The following is a 19,423-nucleotide window of genomic DNA, read 5'->3' on the forward strand; positions in this document are numbered from 1 at the left end:
CAATAAACACATGCGGATTGGAAGCAAGATTCGGATATACAAAACGTGTCAGACCAATTATTTTCGACATAAAATTTATCTATAGAAAAACCTACTTTCGTCCTTGTTTTTACAATTCCATACCTCGCTTCTATACATACGGGTCGGCACCAGGACCTTATTGTAAACTGCAAACTTTTTTAAGCCAATAAATTTCGCATGCTATTGAAAAGCATAAAAAATAGCGAAAAATCCCATCACTAACACCTCTACAGAATGCCTGGATAGAAGTTTCTGGAGTTCCGCGGAAATGAGACGCGACTCGATGGCCCTTTACACCGGCATAAAAGATCTCTGTAGGTAAGTAGACGCCGCGCCATAGAATTTTTGCGCCTTTGAAGATTTTCTACATCGCGCTTTCTGCGCATGAACTTCATATGAGTCCTTGTGTTTTACGGGATATTTTGAGGCGAGAGTTTTCAGAAAATCACCCGGAGCTAACAGGGCGTGAAGTGTGAACTGGGAATAAAAACATCGGTTGAACTTTGGAAAGGTTTAAAACTACTTAAACTAAAATGATCGTAAAATATCAAACTAGTCTAAAGCATGTGTACCTACGTCTAGTCAAACGGTATAGTGATCCATTTAATAATTCAGTTCAAGTTCCACTATGAGCTTGCCTCATTTTTAGAGAGGAATAGCATCAAAAAATATTTTTAAAAAACCATTGAGGTATATATAATTAGAGTAACCACGAGCGTTCGAAATATGGTCCCTCAACCTGCGGCCAATTGGCATAAATGTTTGATAGACCGGACTTAAGTCTGATGCGAGCATTCGCCGGCTACTATTGAACTTTTGTCTTGATGCTATGGTATAACCTTTCACCGGTAAGTAATGTTTTTATCGCAATTAAATACTTGTTTAAAATAGCTATTTTAATGTTCAAAAACGTTTTATTAATATCTTACCAGTCATGAGCTATCTCCTGTCTCTATCCTACTCAGTTAGTGAGACCATATATTCAATAGATTTCATAAATTAAAAAAAACATTTTATGTCACAACTTAATAAGTATAAAAGTATATCATTTGATAACTCGGTTAGTTAAACATATTATTATTTTTTAATCTGCAATGTAAAGCCTTTATATAACCATTTCAAGATCAAATCTAAATCAATGTCGCATTTTTGGAAGCAGAGTGTTATGCTCTGGCAAAAAGTACCTGGCCAGCACAATGCGAAGGAACTGATAAAAGGGTACTCGCAAAGTTTTGCTTTTGACCTAATAAAGCTCAGCCGAAACCAAATGAGGGTTATCACTAGAGCCCGCCCAGGGCACTGCAGATTTAACAAACACCTTGCCAGAATAAATCTTTTCGAAACTTCTAGATGTAGGTTCTGCAGTGCAAATGAGGAAACACCTATACACATTATATGTGAATGTGATGCTTTACATCATAAAAGGATCCTCATCCTCGGGGGACCACTGGTTAAACCTGAGGATGTAAAAAAGCTCGCCCCCTACAGAATAGCCCGATACTTTACGGATTTGGGCTTAGAGGGGGAGATTTAGCAAAATGTAAACTCTCGCCCTCCACACAGTTGCCAGGCTCTTTTTAAAGACCTGGTCTTGGAGGGCGAAAACTATTCATGGAGACCCGTCACAATAGATCTTGACAGGTCGATGTGACGTCAGGAGCTTGCATTGCATTAAGAAAAAAAATAAGAATATCAAATTTTTAGTACATCCGTCTGTTAAGTAAATAACAGCATTTATCAATGTTTTTTCCTGGCCAATTACCTTTCTTTCCCATCCTTCCCTTGACCCATTCTTATGGTACCTACCTAACATCAAGATAGAAGAAATTCAAAATTAGAAGATTTGGATTTAGAACAAAAACAAAACAACATTTTTGACAGTACATTACATTGCATAAAAAGTTCTTGAATTCGTCGCGCGTCGCTGTAAACATCGTTATATTTCATAGTGCATTTCATCATCCAGTGTCCGAAATAGAACATTCACATCATATCAAAGGTAGGTGTCCATTCCATGTTCCTATCCCTTCTTTAAATATACCCAACCTATCACAAAACTGAATGAAATTCGTTTTTCCCTTACAGTCCGCCTTTTCGTTAACACCGTCGTTGTTCTACGACCCCGACGATCCGTCTACAAACATTTAGACAAACTCAAAATATGATAAATAAATATTGGCGCTGCGGGCGTACCGTTGTTGGGCTTGACGTCGTCCAGCTGCCTGTGCATGTCCGGCTTGGGCATGCCCTGCGCGAGCGGGTGGTGCGGGTGCGCCAGGCCGAGCAGCGCGCCGGCGGCGGCGGGCGGCGGCAGCGCGGCGTGCGGCAGCAGCGGCGCGGGCAGCGGCGGCGCCGGCGCCTGCTGCGCGTGCATCTGCTGCAGCAGCCGCGGCAGGTCGGGCCGCTGTTGCTGTGGAGGGAAAAGAGAGGCTCATTAACACATACTCGTGGGAAAAAAATCATTTCAATGAACCACTTTTTCGGAAATGTTAAAAAAAATAAAAAAATTATCCATACTAATATTATTCGTGTCTGCCTCGTAATGTAATGGTCAGCGCCTTTGGCTACCATGCAAGAAGTCTCGGGTTCGATTCCCGACATGGTTGATATGAAATATTTATATGGAAGGGTGTTTTTACACTTAAAATATTTCATAGTCCCTGGGCCCCGATTAAAATGGAAAGTTAACGTTTATCTTCAATTTTATCAACAAAGTAAAATATTTTTTTCTGTATGAAAAGCGGAATATGCATACATTTTTTTCTTCTAAACATGTGTAATTATAGATTGCCGACGAAGATACTTTAAATTTTCATGCAAATATACTCATTTTCGTACACAAATATCGATTTTTCTTTTTGGACAGCCGAAGGTAACTCTGTTAACTTCCCATTGTAATCTGTACCTCTACGCAAACAGCGCACTAAATTCGACGAAAGTGCATTTGCGGTCGCAGGCCCTACGGCATGGAATGCTCTCCCAGCAGAAATCCGAAACTGTGAGAGTGAAGTGATGTTTCGGAAGAAACTTAAAACCCACTTGTTCTCTAAATTATTTGAATAAATTCTTAGCATGTGGTGAAAAAGTAATATGAAAAAGTACATTATTTTTCTTAAATTAAAAAGTTAACATTAAATTTATATCTTATCTAATTTATTATATTACGAAAATGGCGCTATATAAGTTATCCATAATAATAATAATTATTATTATAGGCTGCTACTAAAAAAAAACAATTAAAAACTTTTTTTCCTTTATTTGTGCATATAGTTGATGAACAATATCTAAAAATAACATATAAATAAAATAACATTTAAATAAAAATAACAATTTGTGATCATATACCAATGTCATGTGTATTGTTTATTGTTTGTGAACCATAATAAATAAAACAAAATAAATCCCTGTTGGGGTATCTATAAATTATGCATTCGTCTTTATTGAGATATTGAAAATCTTAATATTTTAAATACAATAAATCTCATAAATTATTGACATATCGGGTACAAGAGTTGCTTAGTATCTGAGATACTATCTTCATACAATAATCATTCGATGAAATAAAAATATTACCGTTACAGAGCGTTCTGAAGTAACACTCGTGATTAAGTGTTCTTTATTTGAAATGAAGCCAACCAACAGGCAATTGGTTTTATTGTAAATGGCCAACGAGTTATGAATCGGTACTGAAATTTGAATAAGAATTTCGTATTGATACTGAAAATTGGCTGACTAAGGGTTATATGTAATTTACAAACGTCACACATAAATAAGAATGAATATGAAAACATTACGTTTTTTAATTGAATAAAAATTCATAAAAAATACGATAGCGCCGGCAGTACATTGAGGTTTACAACCACGATGCGAAAGATATATATATTATGTCTTCAGTAATTTTTAAAGAGAATTAAAAAATAATTCACCATTTATAGGTCTGCCTACCATAATTTATTATTAAAGCATTTTCCCTACTAAAAAAATCGTTTGCATTATTTATGCCTCTGACACCAGAGAAGTTTTATGAATAAGTATTTTAGCATAGTTTTTCTGTCCGTCTTTTGCAGATGCCTCACTGATATTGTGAGACAACTACACGTCGGACTGATTATGCTTAGCTAAAATCGACAAAACCGAGTTTCGTTGTCCCCTTTTCCGCTCTCAAAAACTTATCCAAATGGTTTTTTTTAGAGAGAGTTTCAGAACAAAATTTTCTGTATCGGTACTTTTTCCAATTTTTAAAAGTATTTATCATATTTGTATACCGCACGTCCGAAGATGGCAGATAAATCTGGGCGCTTATATGGGTTTTTAAATGGTCTTAGCTCCCAAAAGAAACAATTGACCAAAAAACCGAAACGATAGAGACACGTCAATGGTAAATATCAATAGTGTGTAAAAATCGCTGCTCTGGTGCCCAGGGAGAAAATACGGGAATACGTTCGTATGAACAAAAGTCAGATCGCGATTCCTCCTAAATGTTTTTTATTCTTTTATTATCTTCAAACTAATTTTTCAGCTTTTCTGATTTATTATTCTATGTATTAATTCATTGTTTGTAACACATTGCATCCAGTAAACAATGAGAAAGGATGAAGGGTCTAGAAATATTATATATATTGTATGTTATCTATGTATGTATATCCAGTTAATTGTTCCCTAATAAAATAAATAAATTAGAACCAATTCCAATGCATGTTTTAGAGTAAATAATAAACAAAATGTGTCGATTGTATGTAGTTAATTTATTTATTTATGTGTATTACTTGTGCACACGGTGCTACGTTGGTATAATACAGGGATATTAAAAAAAAAACACAAATCTAACACAGCACCAATTACGTACACAACACAATATATAATATAATTTATGAACAGGACAACCAAATGTGACGAGAATATGTATAACACATGACTCTAATTGTGTTGGTATCTCCATTGTTGTGAATAAGAAGTGCGGCTTATGGAGTGATGTGTGTAAAATGTGGTGTTTGTTTTATATGTATAGGGTTTAAGTATATTTAAATATTTTTTATAGAGGCTAAATATTACTAATAAAGGCTAAATATTATTATTGTCAATGAGACTCAGCTTCCGTAGTAACAGACATAAAGTCACTAGCATAATATTGGATAACGCATTTAATTTTACAATAATCACACTTTTTACGTCACGAAAATAAATTTATAAAATGTACCTACGTAATTAAATTAATTAAATTTAACAGATATATATGTACGCACTTGAAAAGTTAAGTAATGTTTATATTTCAATCCCTTCTCAGATTATTTTTAATAAAAATATGTAGGTATATTTATGTTAGAGCATAGAAAATCTTATGAACCCTATTTAAGTACAAAAATAAAAAATAAATTTACATCAGTTGAGGAACAAGGAAACGAAAACAATGCGGATTGAATGGCATATTTTGTGAAAGAGCCATATTAAGAGCAATGCGAAATAATAAAATAAATCTTAGCAGATGGTATCTCGAGATTTGAATAAATGTATAACAAAAGTTTTCCGGGCTGCGCACTTCCCATACATTTAAAATTCAGCGCTACGCCTTTGTGTGCCGAAAAAGTGATTTTGGCGAATTTCACAAAGAAAGTCGACAATTCCGCGCGACCTTTTATCCGAGATAATCTTCGGAAAGGGAGCAGCTGATCACGCTGTGAATAAAATATCATCTTGGGAGATAAATATCGACTCCTAGACTCGTGGAGAGAATGCCGAGCGGAGATAGGGGACGGAAGATAACAAATACAAACCAGCTTGTATCGACAACTCAAACGCTGTTTTGGATCACATGATACACACGAATTTGTATTTATGGGGATGCATGCAAAAAGTACTACTATAGCGAGACCCGAGGCTTATTTGCATATTTTGTGACAGTAAAGTTCGTCGAACTATTCATTATATTGGTCATCAGTCATTATTCATAACAGTTAGTAACAAGTCGACGTATTCATTCAATTTTTCATTTTATAATGGTAAAAATTTATTTAACATGAAAACAACACAATAAGAAATACATTATGAAAGAAATTCAGGTTGAACTTACCAAAAAAGAGTCAGGCTCTTGTGTTTGGCTAGTGTACAAAATAATACAAAAAAGAAACTAACATTGAAATTATTTACTAATTACTATAAGGGCACTTTCGAACGAATGTGATTGATTTCAAAATTAGTTTCTAACTCAAGGAATTCCACAAAAAAACGCCAATTCAATAAATAATTTTCTATTAGTGTTGAAAGAATTTATTAACCTCAATAAATAATACATAACGTCCACCGACTCTAATACCCGTATTCAGAGACAATACTTAAGGTGAGGAAAGTACATTCTATTGTCTTCACCTTCGGGTTATTCTCTGCATATGAGATTAGAATGTACTTTCCTCACCTTAAGTATCGTCTCTGAATACACGGGTATAAGACACCTTTATCAACCTATTTGCATGTACGTATGTTTGATCTTAGAACCTACAAAAATCTCTACGCCTTTGTCTTAAATTATTATGAGTATCAGTTGTGCGTACTATCATGAATTGCAATCAACAATTTTGACATACTCTTAACCATAATATATATCCAGGCGGATTAAGAATACAGTTCTACGTGTGAAATAAAATCATTTGCGTGACATTTACACACGGAAGCTACTTTAACGAACGTCTTGCGCTACAAAGCGTATTGACGAATGACATTCTAAAAACTTAACAATGATTTAAAGAAAGAAATATACATTGAGCAGTTAAAAAGTAAACGACCGAATAAATAAAACACGGTTTTCATGTTATTGTTTACAATATAAGATAAGCGACTTCTGATGTCCGAAGGGTAGGTAGTCCCACATACGTGATAATAATACCTAATAGTACTAGATAACATTTTTTTATCATTAAGTATTGTTTAATTTTTTCTTGATTTTATTTAAAAGTACAAAATAGTTCTCTCTATAATTTTTTTATGTCAGTATATATTTATATATATATATATATACTATTTACCTAAGTAGTAGTTTCAAATAATACTATTAATTTATTTTTTATCGTTCAGTGTGAGTCAAAATTGTTATAATTTATTTATTAATACGTATTGTTTTATTAGTTTTTTTTTAAAGGTTCAAAAATGTTTTTTACTATCATATTATTTATTTTTATCAATATTTTTGAAGTGTTAATGCAATAATTAGTATACTGTTTATCTTTTCATACTTTTTATTTTGTAAAAAAAACTGGTATTAATTTGTTTTAAATGCTACATTTTACTTATTTTCAATTATTGCCATTGTAACGTCCAGATTTTCTTTTAAAATAAAAGAATGTCAACCCTCAATGTATCAACATATTTCAAAGATTTACAAAAAAATTAAAATTACTTACATGTATGTATATTATTGAATTTGCAACTAATGTGTAAAAGGCACTAAGTGCCGTTTGTTTCAATAAAATAAAATAAAATAATGATAAATAATATGTTGGTCGTACCGTATGTTGAAACAATTTTCAGTTTAATGTTTGTTTTTGTATTTGAAGATATTAAATGAGTAAATGTGCGAGTATATTTCAAAGTCTTCGGATACTGGCAACTGGCAACTGGCAACAATAGATTCGCGCGAACACTATTAGATTACGAAACATTGTACAACCACGTAGAAAATTGTGAATTTATAAAACCCACTTTCCATAAACAACTGGCATTTTCCAGCGCGCGGAATACGGAACTAGGCGACGGGAGGGTATCAGCACTCCATATTTCTCTATTCTGCTAGTGCCGTAGGAAAAAGCGGAATCGGTATGATTTATTCACAATCCTGCCGGGAGCCGGAGGAGGGGTGTTTTTTGGCCAGTGTCTGCAGGGTGGGGAGGAATATTCAATGAGGAACAATTCGTGAGAAGAATTTAACTCGGCAGGCGGACAAACAAATAAATTGAACGGTCATAAAAAAGAAAACGGATTACACATTTACGTACCTTACCTCCGCCAGTACCTGTAGAGGCAGCCAGAGGACATATTTATGAGTGTTTATACCAGCGTAACTTTATTCACACCTAGATATCTAAATCCACCGTAGTAAAGGGATTTTATGCATGATATTCAAAGTTTGGTTTTATTTGGGTACACTTTTTTGGCATTCTCTTTAATCTCAAGCCCCATGTTGAGAATATCGGCGAACATCGGTAAATTACTCTCTTTGTAATACTGACAAGTGACTCGCGATTGACGATATTGGAAGGATAAATTATTTATCTGTTTTTACAAAAGACATTCAAGATAGTTTTCAGGCGTTGCCTAGTATGTGAAATAATTCGATCAGCTGAATCTCTTCACAACAATAAAGGTTTCAGCTTTTTAACTTCAGTAAAATCAACAGACGGAAGAATTGAATAAACATGGATATTCAAACTAGTGAATGTTACAGTGTGTAAAGTGGCCACTTCAACCAGCCAATGACTGATCATAAGCCCTGTAAATGCCAAGACTTCCATATTCCCTTCTCTAAAATGTTCTCCATCTTGTTGTAATTTGTCAACATTGAAGATAGTTTAAAAACACGTTTAAAATTATTTGATAGCTGATTTTAATAATCACCAGTAAGTACAGTTGAGAATTTAAATTACTCGTACATGAAATGTGTAAATTTATATATTTAATTTAAACTGAGAAAATAGATGAAATGTAAAAAATAACATTGACATTTGTGAACTTAATCGTATCAATTTCCATTAGAAATGATTTTTTCTAATCCTCTCAACGTAATAAAACTCTTTGGTGTAAAATGAGAAATATCTACGTTTTACCAAAATAAACCCATACTTCGTAAAAAAAATGACATGTTTTCATCAGATTTATTTAGATCGAACAGAAATGTAAAATTTAATAATTGACGGTATGAATTCTTCTTCACAAAGCAGTGCCTATCAAAGAAAATGAAGGGACAGGTAATTAAGACCGTTATCTCCATTTAATGAGGGCATTAAATATTAAAACAATCATTTTTACGAACGGTCTTAAGAAGTCGTAAAGCTCTTCGGGAGAACGAGGGGAGCAGATTCTTACAAAAAACCTTTCACGCAAATTAATATAAATTAAAAAGGGGGAAGGTTGGATGGAGAAAGAATTAATAAAGAAGAATGATAAAAAATAACAACTGCGCAATCAATTCTTTATCCAGAAATTTTATAGAACAATTTCAGATTCGGAATCAAGATGGGGTTCGGCAAATAGGGTAGGGGTTAAGCTTTTCGCAATGAAGCTTATTGAAGACAGTTGTATTGAAGCGAGAACCCACCCTTCGGAAATTTTCGGCCGATTTGAATCTCGTTAAGAATATTCCGACAGGCTTTTCTTTATTAAAAAAAGCACGCGAAGCTTATTTGAAAGCGAGAACTATTTTTAAAGGATTCTTTTCTGTTTTAGCAAATGGGAGAGGACGTTGATTTATGAAAACGAATTGTTAATATCAATTAGACGAAAGGCACTTACTTCTGTAGAGCTTATATAACTGATAAATTACCCGAAAAAATATGGTTTATAGAGCTGCTAAAATAAGATTTACTTTTGTTTTTAAGACATTAAAAACAAATCTTCCTTGATTTAAACATCCTCGTCTTCTTTGTATTTTCGATATGTGCCCTTGTAACACATAATGCACAGGAATAAAATAAATACAAATGTGTTTTGTCGGCCTCGTGGTGTAGTGGTCATAACGTTTATCTACCACGCAAGAGGTCTCGGGTTCGACTCCCGACATGGTTGATATGAAATATTGATATAAAAGTGTGTTTTTACACTAGAATATTTCAGAGTCTCTGGACTGGTACCTGAAGCGTAAGACTGATCATCTTACCTTCGTGTAACAAAACAATTATCAAGATACGCTGCGATTGGTGTATCAATGCAGTGCCCTATGCACAATTAGGTGCAGAAAGGGATTGATAATGAATGTTTACATCTTTTACTTAATTTATGGAAAGTTGATTCGTCTTTTTATGTTGAAAAATCTTTGTTTTTAATACTCATTACGTATGACTGCAAGTTTTCCGAATAAAATAAAATAAAAATAATAAATCACGATCTTCAAAAATAACGCTCAAGTATGTCTAATATCGTAGGTAACATCAACTCCCATATAAGATATATTATTAAGGTCTTTCTCCAGTAGCCATGTGTCCATTTTCTTTCCCTATTTCCACTGATAAGGGATGAGAAAGTTCACTCCATTTGAGTGCGCTCATCCAATAAGCTTCCCCTAAGGCGGGGGGTACTGAAGATATAACTAATGCAAGAAGAATAGGGGAATGAAACGAAGAAACAAATATTTAATAGATTCGGAAAATACACATAAGAAAAAATAATAAGATCAGGGAGAATTTGAGTATTGAGTGTTTAAAATACTTCATCAGGACTAACAAATAAAAAACCGACTGGTTTTTACCGAAGATTTAATAAATAGCAGATTTTGACTTCTGGTGACACGGTTGGGAACATAAAAAGAAATTGATCGCAAACAGACCCCGGATATCACTAGTATTAAGTATTTTAGAAATGCATATTTATTTTATTTTATTTATTTCGAATACAAACAGATGTACAGGTTAAATGAATATAAATAAAAACTTTAAAAAATGTATACATAGCAGGGCCTGCCATCCAATAATATGTATTAACTTAATTATACTACAGGCAGTTTAAACTATATTAAGAATAAATACACTATATATCAAAATAAAAGAAATATTGACAAAACAAGGAGATAGTGGGAAGAAAAAGAATGAAACTGATAAGGAGTGGTGAAGGATGATTGAAGGAAAGTAGGAGTGGAAAATTGCATTTGATTTAATTATTAAGAGCAAGAAAGAGACAAAACGTCTATTCTCTGTTTTTTTCTGAATCAAGCCTATTAGTTCTCTTCTGTACCTATAACATAGAGTGTTAAATATATCAAGACTATTAACATTCTTGTTAAATGCTTCGCATGAGGTCCATCTCCGTTCTACGTTTCTCCAATGAAGACCGATTAAGAGATTGCTCTGTTTCAAAATAGGAATAATTACCCGTTTGCAATCTAAAGAAACCAAACCATTCTATTTGGTCGAGAAGCATATTCTAGATGGCGTCCTACTAGTGAGCAGTAAAGAGTTTTGATGGTATTCATATTTTTGAAGTCCGTCGTCATTCTATTGATAAAACCAAGAAGTTTGAGAGATTTGTTTACAATATGTCCAATGTGTTCATGATATAAAAGTTTACTATCTAAAGTAAAATATAATTTAGTAATCAAATAAAAATTACAATCTTAAAAATGTAATGAATAATCAAAAGTTAGTGCTTCTGAATAATCAAAAGTTATTTTATAGATACTAAAATATTCCAGTTTCTTCGCGAACCAAAGGTCTGTGGTTCAAATCCCACTCTACCCCAACTTGATTCCATTTTCTAATAGAGAATTATTTACAACTCGTTGAAAATGGCCCTCAAAATTAAATATTTGAGTAAATCATAAGAACGCAAATATTTATTTTTCAAAAAAAAAATATTTTTTTTTTCATAATTCCATGTTGACAGGATGTTAAATTATATATGTACGAGTTGATATGTCCAATATTTCTTTCAAATCTTTAACCCCTTTTACCCTTTCTCGGAAATCTTCAGATCCACACATCTTTAGTGCGACCCTTGTTTCTGTAGAACCGGATATCAACCCCCGATCCCACCCCTGTTTACGGAAGTGGTTGGTTAAGGGTTGGAAAAACACAAAATAAAAAATAGAAGTGTATATTATATGTTCGTAATATAATACAAACCCGAGGCTTGTATCAGGCTATTTTTATTCAATTGACTTGAACTTTTATTAATAGGTCGATATCCTTACGAAATATAAAAAAATAAAGCAATTGGGAATTCAAATCATTACAATAGAGACGGGGAGCATTTAAAAAGGGAATATGGAAGAATATGCATTTACAGGGCTCATGACCTCAAGAACGTTATCCATCTTTTTTGTAACGAGTATCAAATAAAAAATAATAAAATTTAGTCATCATAATCATCATTCCCTTTCCGCACCTAATGGTGCATGGGGCGCTGCATTGTATCCACCAATCGCAGTGTATCTTGATCATTTTTGTTACATAAAGGTAAAATTATGACTTACGCTTCAGATGCCAGTCCAGGGACTATGAAATAATATTCTAATGTAAAAACACATTTTTGAATAAATATTATATAGTTCTTCTTAAAGTGGTCACTTAAACCAGCCAATGACAGGTCATAAGCCCTGTAAATGCCTAGACTTCCATATTCCCTTCTCAAAAATGTTTTCACTCTCTGTTGAAATAAATTTTAATATTTTATGTCTAACATGTCGGAAATCGAGCCCGGGACCTCTTGCATGGTAGGTAAATGCGCTGACCACTACACAACGAGATCGACAAGTGCAGTGGTCGGCAAACTCATTAGTCAAAAGAGCCAAAGATCAGCATTGCGACGATTAAGATTTCTTATGAGAGCCAAATATATTTTCGTTAAACTGTTTCCTCTTCAAAGCCAACGAACCTTGTTGTACAGTGAAGATCTCCGTATTTACTCTCTGTTATTTAGTCAACATTCTTTAAATTAGCGATGTAAAGAAGATTTAACGACAATTGCATTGACAATCTTGATCACCAAATCCATAACATTTGATATTTTTCACCTTTCGATGAATGATGCAATGGTAAAAAAGCATCTAATGATTGATTTTGCTTCGAAAATAGAAAAAAAACCGTTCTCACTTCGGTCATAATTTAAGCTCCATATGTTGAAATTGAAATAATTTTAAGTTAAATATGACGCTTCTCCGTGCATTCGATTATAGTATTTGCAATATCCTCAATAATTCAAAAGACAAGAGTCCTAGAAGTTTTTTTATGGAACCTGGAAACTAAATAATTTGAACAAAAAGTGTATCTTGCGCTGAGCCGCACTCGAGTGCTCAAGAGCCGCATGGGGCTCGCGAGCCGCGGTTTGCCCACCACTGGACATAAAATTTATTTTATTTATTTATTTATTCATTAAAAATTACAAAATTAAATATTGATGAACTTATTAAGGCTTTTTAGGCTATGCCTGTGTCAAGCCACAATAAATAACAGTAAAAATACATAGTAAAATTAAATAGAAAAAATATATATTTTTTTTTTTTTAAAACATGTATAAAGCAATTAACATTTTAAATTGAATTTCTTTCCTTAAGAATTGTGAATAAACAGTGAGTTAAATGATCACTTAAATTTATCAACGTAATGTTTACTCCTTAAGAGGATCCGCGGTCTAACTTTTCTCCATACAAACGTATTCCCGTAGTTTCTCCCTGGATTGACACTAGAGCGATGATAACTATTTTTAAAAACAGCAAAACGTGCCGACACAGAAAATTTCTTCCTAATATACTTTCTCCAAAAATACATCAAAATCGGTTCAGTTTTGTGGACGGAAAACGGAACAACGATACCTGGATATTGTCGATTTTAGCTAGATTTTTTTCGCACAGTATTCAGAGAGGTACCTGCAAAAGAGTGACACAAATCTATATTAAAATACCTATTCATCAAATCGGTATTCCACCGCAGATCCTCATAATCCAATTGTCCGAAGCATTTGCATTAGAAGTGCAATGTCAAAAAATAAATTATAATATTAAATTCAGAAATTTGGGGGTCAGTTTGGACGAGGTAACAAAAGTGTCTAGAAATATAATACATAAAATCATAAAAGCATGCGACAAAAAAGATGATGCAAATAAGTTTAAAATATTCTTAGAAAAGGAATCGAATGATGTTGATGTCGATAAATAATAGATAAATGGCGCAAAATTCCGAAATAAATATATTATTATTATTTGAAGGGTTTGCGTGTTAGTTTGATTGGTGTTCTGACGAAGAGACGGGACAGGCCCCGAAATGTAAACACTGAATTAATGGAAGTACTAGGTTTAATCTATAATTTTCGACAGACCATAGGAGCCAACGACAAGATACGCAAAATTACGCTAAAATGCTACACCTCACGGAATAAAATTTTGAGTGTAAAAATAAATATCAACAATATTTTGAGTTTGTCCAAATTTTTGTAGACAAGGACTGGATTCAACTCCCTGGGGAGCTGTTTTTATTAACATATTACAACACAGATGAAGAACATTTGAGAGAGTGAATGTTACACAGTGTGTAAAGTGGCCACTTAAACCAGCCATTGACAGGTCATAAGCCCTGTAGATGCCTAGACTTCTATATTACCTTCTCTTAAATGTTCTTCATCTCTGTTGTAATATTTTAAAAATAAATATATCTCTTGTTTATGTATGAGTACTTGTATTAGCATACATCAGTCAGCTCAAAATGTATTTTATAGCAAAATATAATATTGTACAAAAATTAATGTGTATGTGTATATTTCGTACTCCCTTTTCAACAATACTTGGTCTCTACTGAGATGTACGATTCAATTTATTTATTCACGTTTGTCTAAATAAATAAACTCTTACTGGCTCGCTAAAAAAGCTCGTTTAAGCGAATGGCGAATAAACTTTTCATTGTAAATAAAACATGTAATTTCTCTCACGTATTAGGGAGTAACCTTCCATTGGGAGCCTCGTCTCTAAGTCTTGTATTTCGGAACCAAAGTGCGCGTGGGTAGCTTGTTATAGTTTCGGGTCTACAGTACCTGTCTCCCATAAACGGTAGGTGCAATTTGGACAGGTGTAACAACCCACGTTCACTGGGTGAATAATTTACTCAGGGCGAGATTACTCCGTGATCCAACCGTACAGTGCCGCAAACTTATCCGCATAACGGACGAAAATTGAACTAAAGATGACATTTTGGATGAAGAATCCTGCTGTCAGATTCGGTTTTGGTTCGATCGTTATTTTATACAGTAATTATCGCAGGTTTGTTCCTATTTTTCTGCTTCTCTACAAAGCAAGATGATTAACTTTATGAGTTCATACATATTTGATAAAATAATATGTTACGCACCACCAAAAATTATATTACATTAAAAAACATATTAATAGTCTCTATATCTTCTACAGTCCGCCTCGTAATCTAACGGCCAGCGCGTTTGCCTACCATGCAAGAGGTCTTGAGTTCGATTGGCGACTTGGTTGACATGAAATATTTATTTAAAAAGGTGTTTTTACACAGGAATGATTCAAAGTCCCCGGACTGGCACCTGAATCGTAACGCGGTGGTTGGTGTTCCAATGCACCGTTAGGTGCAGAAAGGGAATGATTATGGCATCTTAAAAATTGAGTTCTGTGAATTGAAAAGGGTTCGCTGAAATGAGTAATTTTCAGATATTTTATTCGTGATTTTTGTAGACATTTGATGATTAATAATTATGATATAAAGTAGCAATCCAATTTTTCGGTTCTACATTCTGCAGTTGCCTCCCGAGAGCCTTTAGCACGCTTGCATACCTTAAAAAGTATCAGGTTCCGACGTGATGTATTTCACTTCTGACAGTTGTTCATGTCTGAACTACGGCACAAAGGTTCGACGTTAAAGAACGCACAAGTTATTGCAGCTGACAAGAGTCTTGGAGGCTGCTTTTGAACGCTATATCTATTAGGAAGGTAGGAAGCCGACACGAAATAATAAAGATTGACGATCGAGCGCTTTCGCTGGGTATAAAGGCATCAAGAATGGAGGTAAAAAAAACTATATCGACGGTGGTGCCCTTCGCAACTCTACAAATAAGTTTGTTTATCTGTACCTATATTTCTCAGCTATCTCCTGCGAATCCTCAACAAATTTCCAACATATTCCTGACAAATTCCCATAGATATTCACAGAGCACTTCGGGGCAAATGAAGAATAGCAAAAAGGTTTCTGGTTAATAATTCACCGGATTCTGTTAACTCAACTAGAAATTTACACGGCCCAATTGAAGGGCGGTTCTTTTTACACAGCCACGTGTATCATGTTTCAACCCCAATTCTTAAAATAAGAAGATAAACGAAAATATTTAATTTGATACAAGAATCCAACAAGAATAAACTTTTCCCAAAAAATAATGGTTGACAAATAATCTACGTGGGTTGCGCCACATGTTCTATGTATTTGTGTATTGCACATTTAATTTTATGTTGCTGTGTTAAATTTATTGCTATCTACTGAGCCCTAGTGGGATCTCTCCGGCCCAATGACAACTGAATTTCCCCGTCAAATGTAGGAAGTTCGATTCTTGGGATTTTTATAGAATCGTTAGTACAAATCCGAGTGGGTTCAATGTTTTTATATTGTTTCGACTGAAGTACCTTCAGCCTCGACAAATTACATTTTACAACACAGTAAGCGTCATCAAAGGCTAGGTTGATAATTGACTTCATAATTTGGATTAAGTTCCAAATTTATTAAATTACTCTCATCAATTAAGGTTTGGAACTCGGAACGCAATTGATCAACCATACTTGCTTGATCTAAAAATTTGTTCATAGTACATGCGTCAGATAACATATTATAGATTGTTTGCATTCGCCGAAAACATTGAGCTTTTGTTCCATTTATAAGCCTCAATTTTCTTTCAGTGGCCATGATGATGATGATGAATAGACTTTAAATGACAAATTTAATTGACCACTGAAATTAAATTATACGAAAAAATTTAATAATAATAAACTAGCACATCACTAATTTACTTTTACAACACTACTGTTTACAAGCGAAATAATGACATAAAACTATAAATGCATAATATATTTAGTCAGTATCTAGAAATTATATAAAGTTATGTTTTATATTGCTCAACAAAACCATTAACAAACTAAGTTTAATTTAATTTACCATGAACAATTTTTTAAGGTACTTTCTCTGAATATGGAGATTATAATTTTATGTTATATTGAAATACACTAATAATAATAAATTAATAATTTTTAAATAATAAAAAAATTAATGATAAATTTTTCAACAACGTTGACGGCGCTACTGACTTATTCACATAAATATTTTTCGATGGCCAGAAACATATTCACGGAAATTTTAATAACATGTATTTAGTTTAAATATTAAAATTATTCTCATTTTAAATAAAATTATTATTAATGATCAATGTTTTGTTAGAATAACTTTACTTTACCACCGAACCCTAATATAAATGAAGATAACACAAAGCAACGCCAAATTCTGCGAACCAGCAAAAAACCTATATTCGAGCGTCCATCCACTATCTGGCGAGTGGCGCGATCATTTTTTGAAACCTAAACTTATAAATTATGTTTTCCTTAATAAAATATAGAAAACAACCTTATGGCAAGAATTACTCGGATTGTATATTTAGTCTAAGATATTAAAATTCTAAAACTAATATGTATATACGAGTACGTACATACCTACACCTAAATGAATTTACTTATTCCTAAAATATTGAAATAAACATCCGTAAATACACACCTGCATATATTTATTGTGCAGGATATTGAAATCTTAATATGTATGTACGTACCTACAACATAATTAGATAGGAATTTCCGAACAGTTTTTAATTATCAATTACATATATTATGGACAAGTGTTTTCAGCATTTGATTTTGCAGCAGACTGACTACACACCCAAAGTTACGGTTTAAACAAACACTTTCACCGACAAGCTACAAAAAGTGGCTTGGTGGGATTTTAGTTTTAGTAAAAAATATAACAAGTGAATTTTTTTTTAAATTGTAAAAATGTATAATTATGCTATTAAATAAAAAATTTTAAAAAATAAAAAAAACTCCGCCAAGTGTTTACTCCGCAGTACTAACATGAATATTGAATAGAAATACAATTTTATTATTTACATAAAAAAATATGATTTTAATTTGAAAACCATTATAAATGCCTTAGTTAGAAGTAATTTAGAATTCAAATCAACAATTTGGTCACCTTATTACAATGTTCATATTTTAAAGTTAGAAAGAGTACAAGGTAAATTCCTTAGATTCATCAATTACAAACTTAATATACCCACTGAAAATATTGATTAGGATAATTTATTATGTACACTAAATATGTCAACTCTTTGTAAAAGAAGAATTATAAATGATTTATTAAATGATTTATTAAATTTATATAAAATAGCAAATGGCGTATTTGACGTCCCGGAATTAACTAGTGTTATCAGCTTAAAAGTACCTGTTCGAAATACTCGGCAGCTAACGTTATTTTTTTAATCTCCTGGCAGTCACAATTATTATTACAATTCACCAATACCTAGACTACACCGGCTAGGTAACGAGTATGGTGAAGTTGATATATTTCGTCTGTCTTTATATAAATATAGGTTAAGTATTCAAAAGGTTATAAATTAATTTGTATAAAATTTCTTAATATTGTTCTTTATTTACTTTTTTTTCCACATGTATCTCTATAATAATGTATAAACTTATATGTATGTATATGTATGTGTGTATGTTTTAATATGTAAATTTATTAAATATTTTTCTATGTACCTATACCTATGTTGGTACATTTCCTTATTTTTACTTATTATTGTATCTTTTAGTTTTTCTTATGTTATCTTTAATTTTAACTAAATTTGCATACTACTTATGTTTCACTGCTGCACTTGAATGTAATTTCTAATATATGTAATAGCCCGTAGGGCGTGTAAATTAATAAATAAATGCTAGAAAAAAGTTGCTTTATCAAATGTAAAAGATGGAAAATTTTACTGTCTTTAAATTTGTATGAAAGTGTAACGCTAAAACGCAAGTGTTAATCAAAAAATGATTTGACGATTAGTTATTTTTCCATGTAAACAATTAAATTCGTCAATTTATTCTGTGGACCCAGGTTTTAGGACCGGAGAGGTGGATAAATTGTGCGGCGATTTAAGAAATATAAGGATCAGGGGTACATTTTCAACGATAAAGTGGGGGTAAAAAAAGGTCTCCGGATTGCCCCAGCTTTCGTTCCACCCCTGTCTCCTCCTCCCGCATCACCACCTGAATTCTCTCCCAAGAGGAAGGAGAGGACTCGGAGAATTGATTCACTCAGACGTAACAGCGGGGCTACTGAAAACAGGGGGTTTGAAATAAAATTAACCGAAAAAAGCAGTTTGCCAGCAAATTAAAAAAACTTGTGTAATGTGGCATTACGGTCAGTCAAAATGACGTAATTTCAATAACTTAAATTTAAATTTTTTACTTTATCTTACTAGCGTATCAAGCTTAATCTTGAATAGTAATCGTTTGTGTAGTGGATTTTTTCACGTTTCTTTTATACTAATTTGCGTAATTCTCAAAACTTATGGTCGATTTTCATATGCTTGTTAATAGACGAGGATTATACTCAAAAGAAATACGTATTCTAATGTAAAAAGAATGCACAAATAAATTGGCTTGCAAACAGTAAAGCGACAAATAAAA

At 33.0% G+C, this 19,423-nt stretch overlaps 1 protein-coding gene across 1 annotated transcript in view; it reads right to left on the reverse strand.

The window, feature by feature from the left end:
* LOC148281899 (transducin-like enhancer protein 3-B) overlaps positions 1 to 19,423 on the reverse strand; it is a gene marked incomplete at its 5' end in the record, with an annotated part of 131,514 nt that overhangs the window by 78,056 nt on the left and 34,035 nt on the right. The window contains one exon of the mRNA XM_088225966.1: positions 2,215 to 2,431. Within this exon, the coding sequence (XP_088082092.1) occupies positions 2,215 to 2,431 (217 nt within the window). The remainder of the gene's footprint in view (positions 1 to 2,214; positions 2,432 to 19,423) is intronic.

Source organism: Micrasema longulum, unplaced genomic scaffold, assembly GCF_059751315.1.
Source record: "Micrasema longulum isolate JH-2025_06_02 unplaced genomic scaffold, ASM5975131v1 h1tg000402l, whole genome shotgun sequence".
Taxonomy (NCBI): Eukaryota; Metazoa; Arthropoda; class Insecta; order Trichoptera; family Brachycentridae; genus Micrasema; species Micrasema longulum.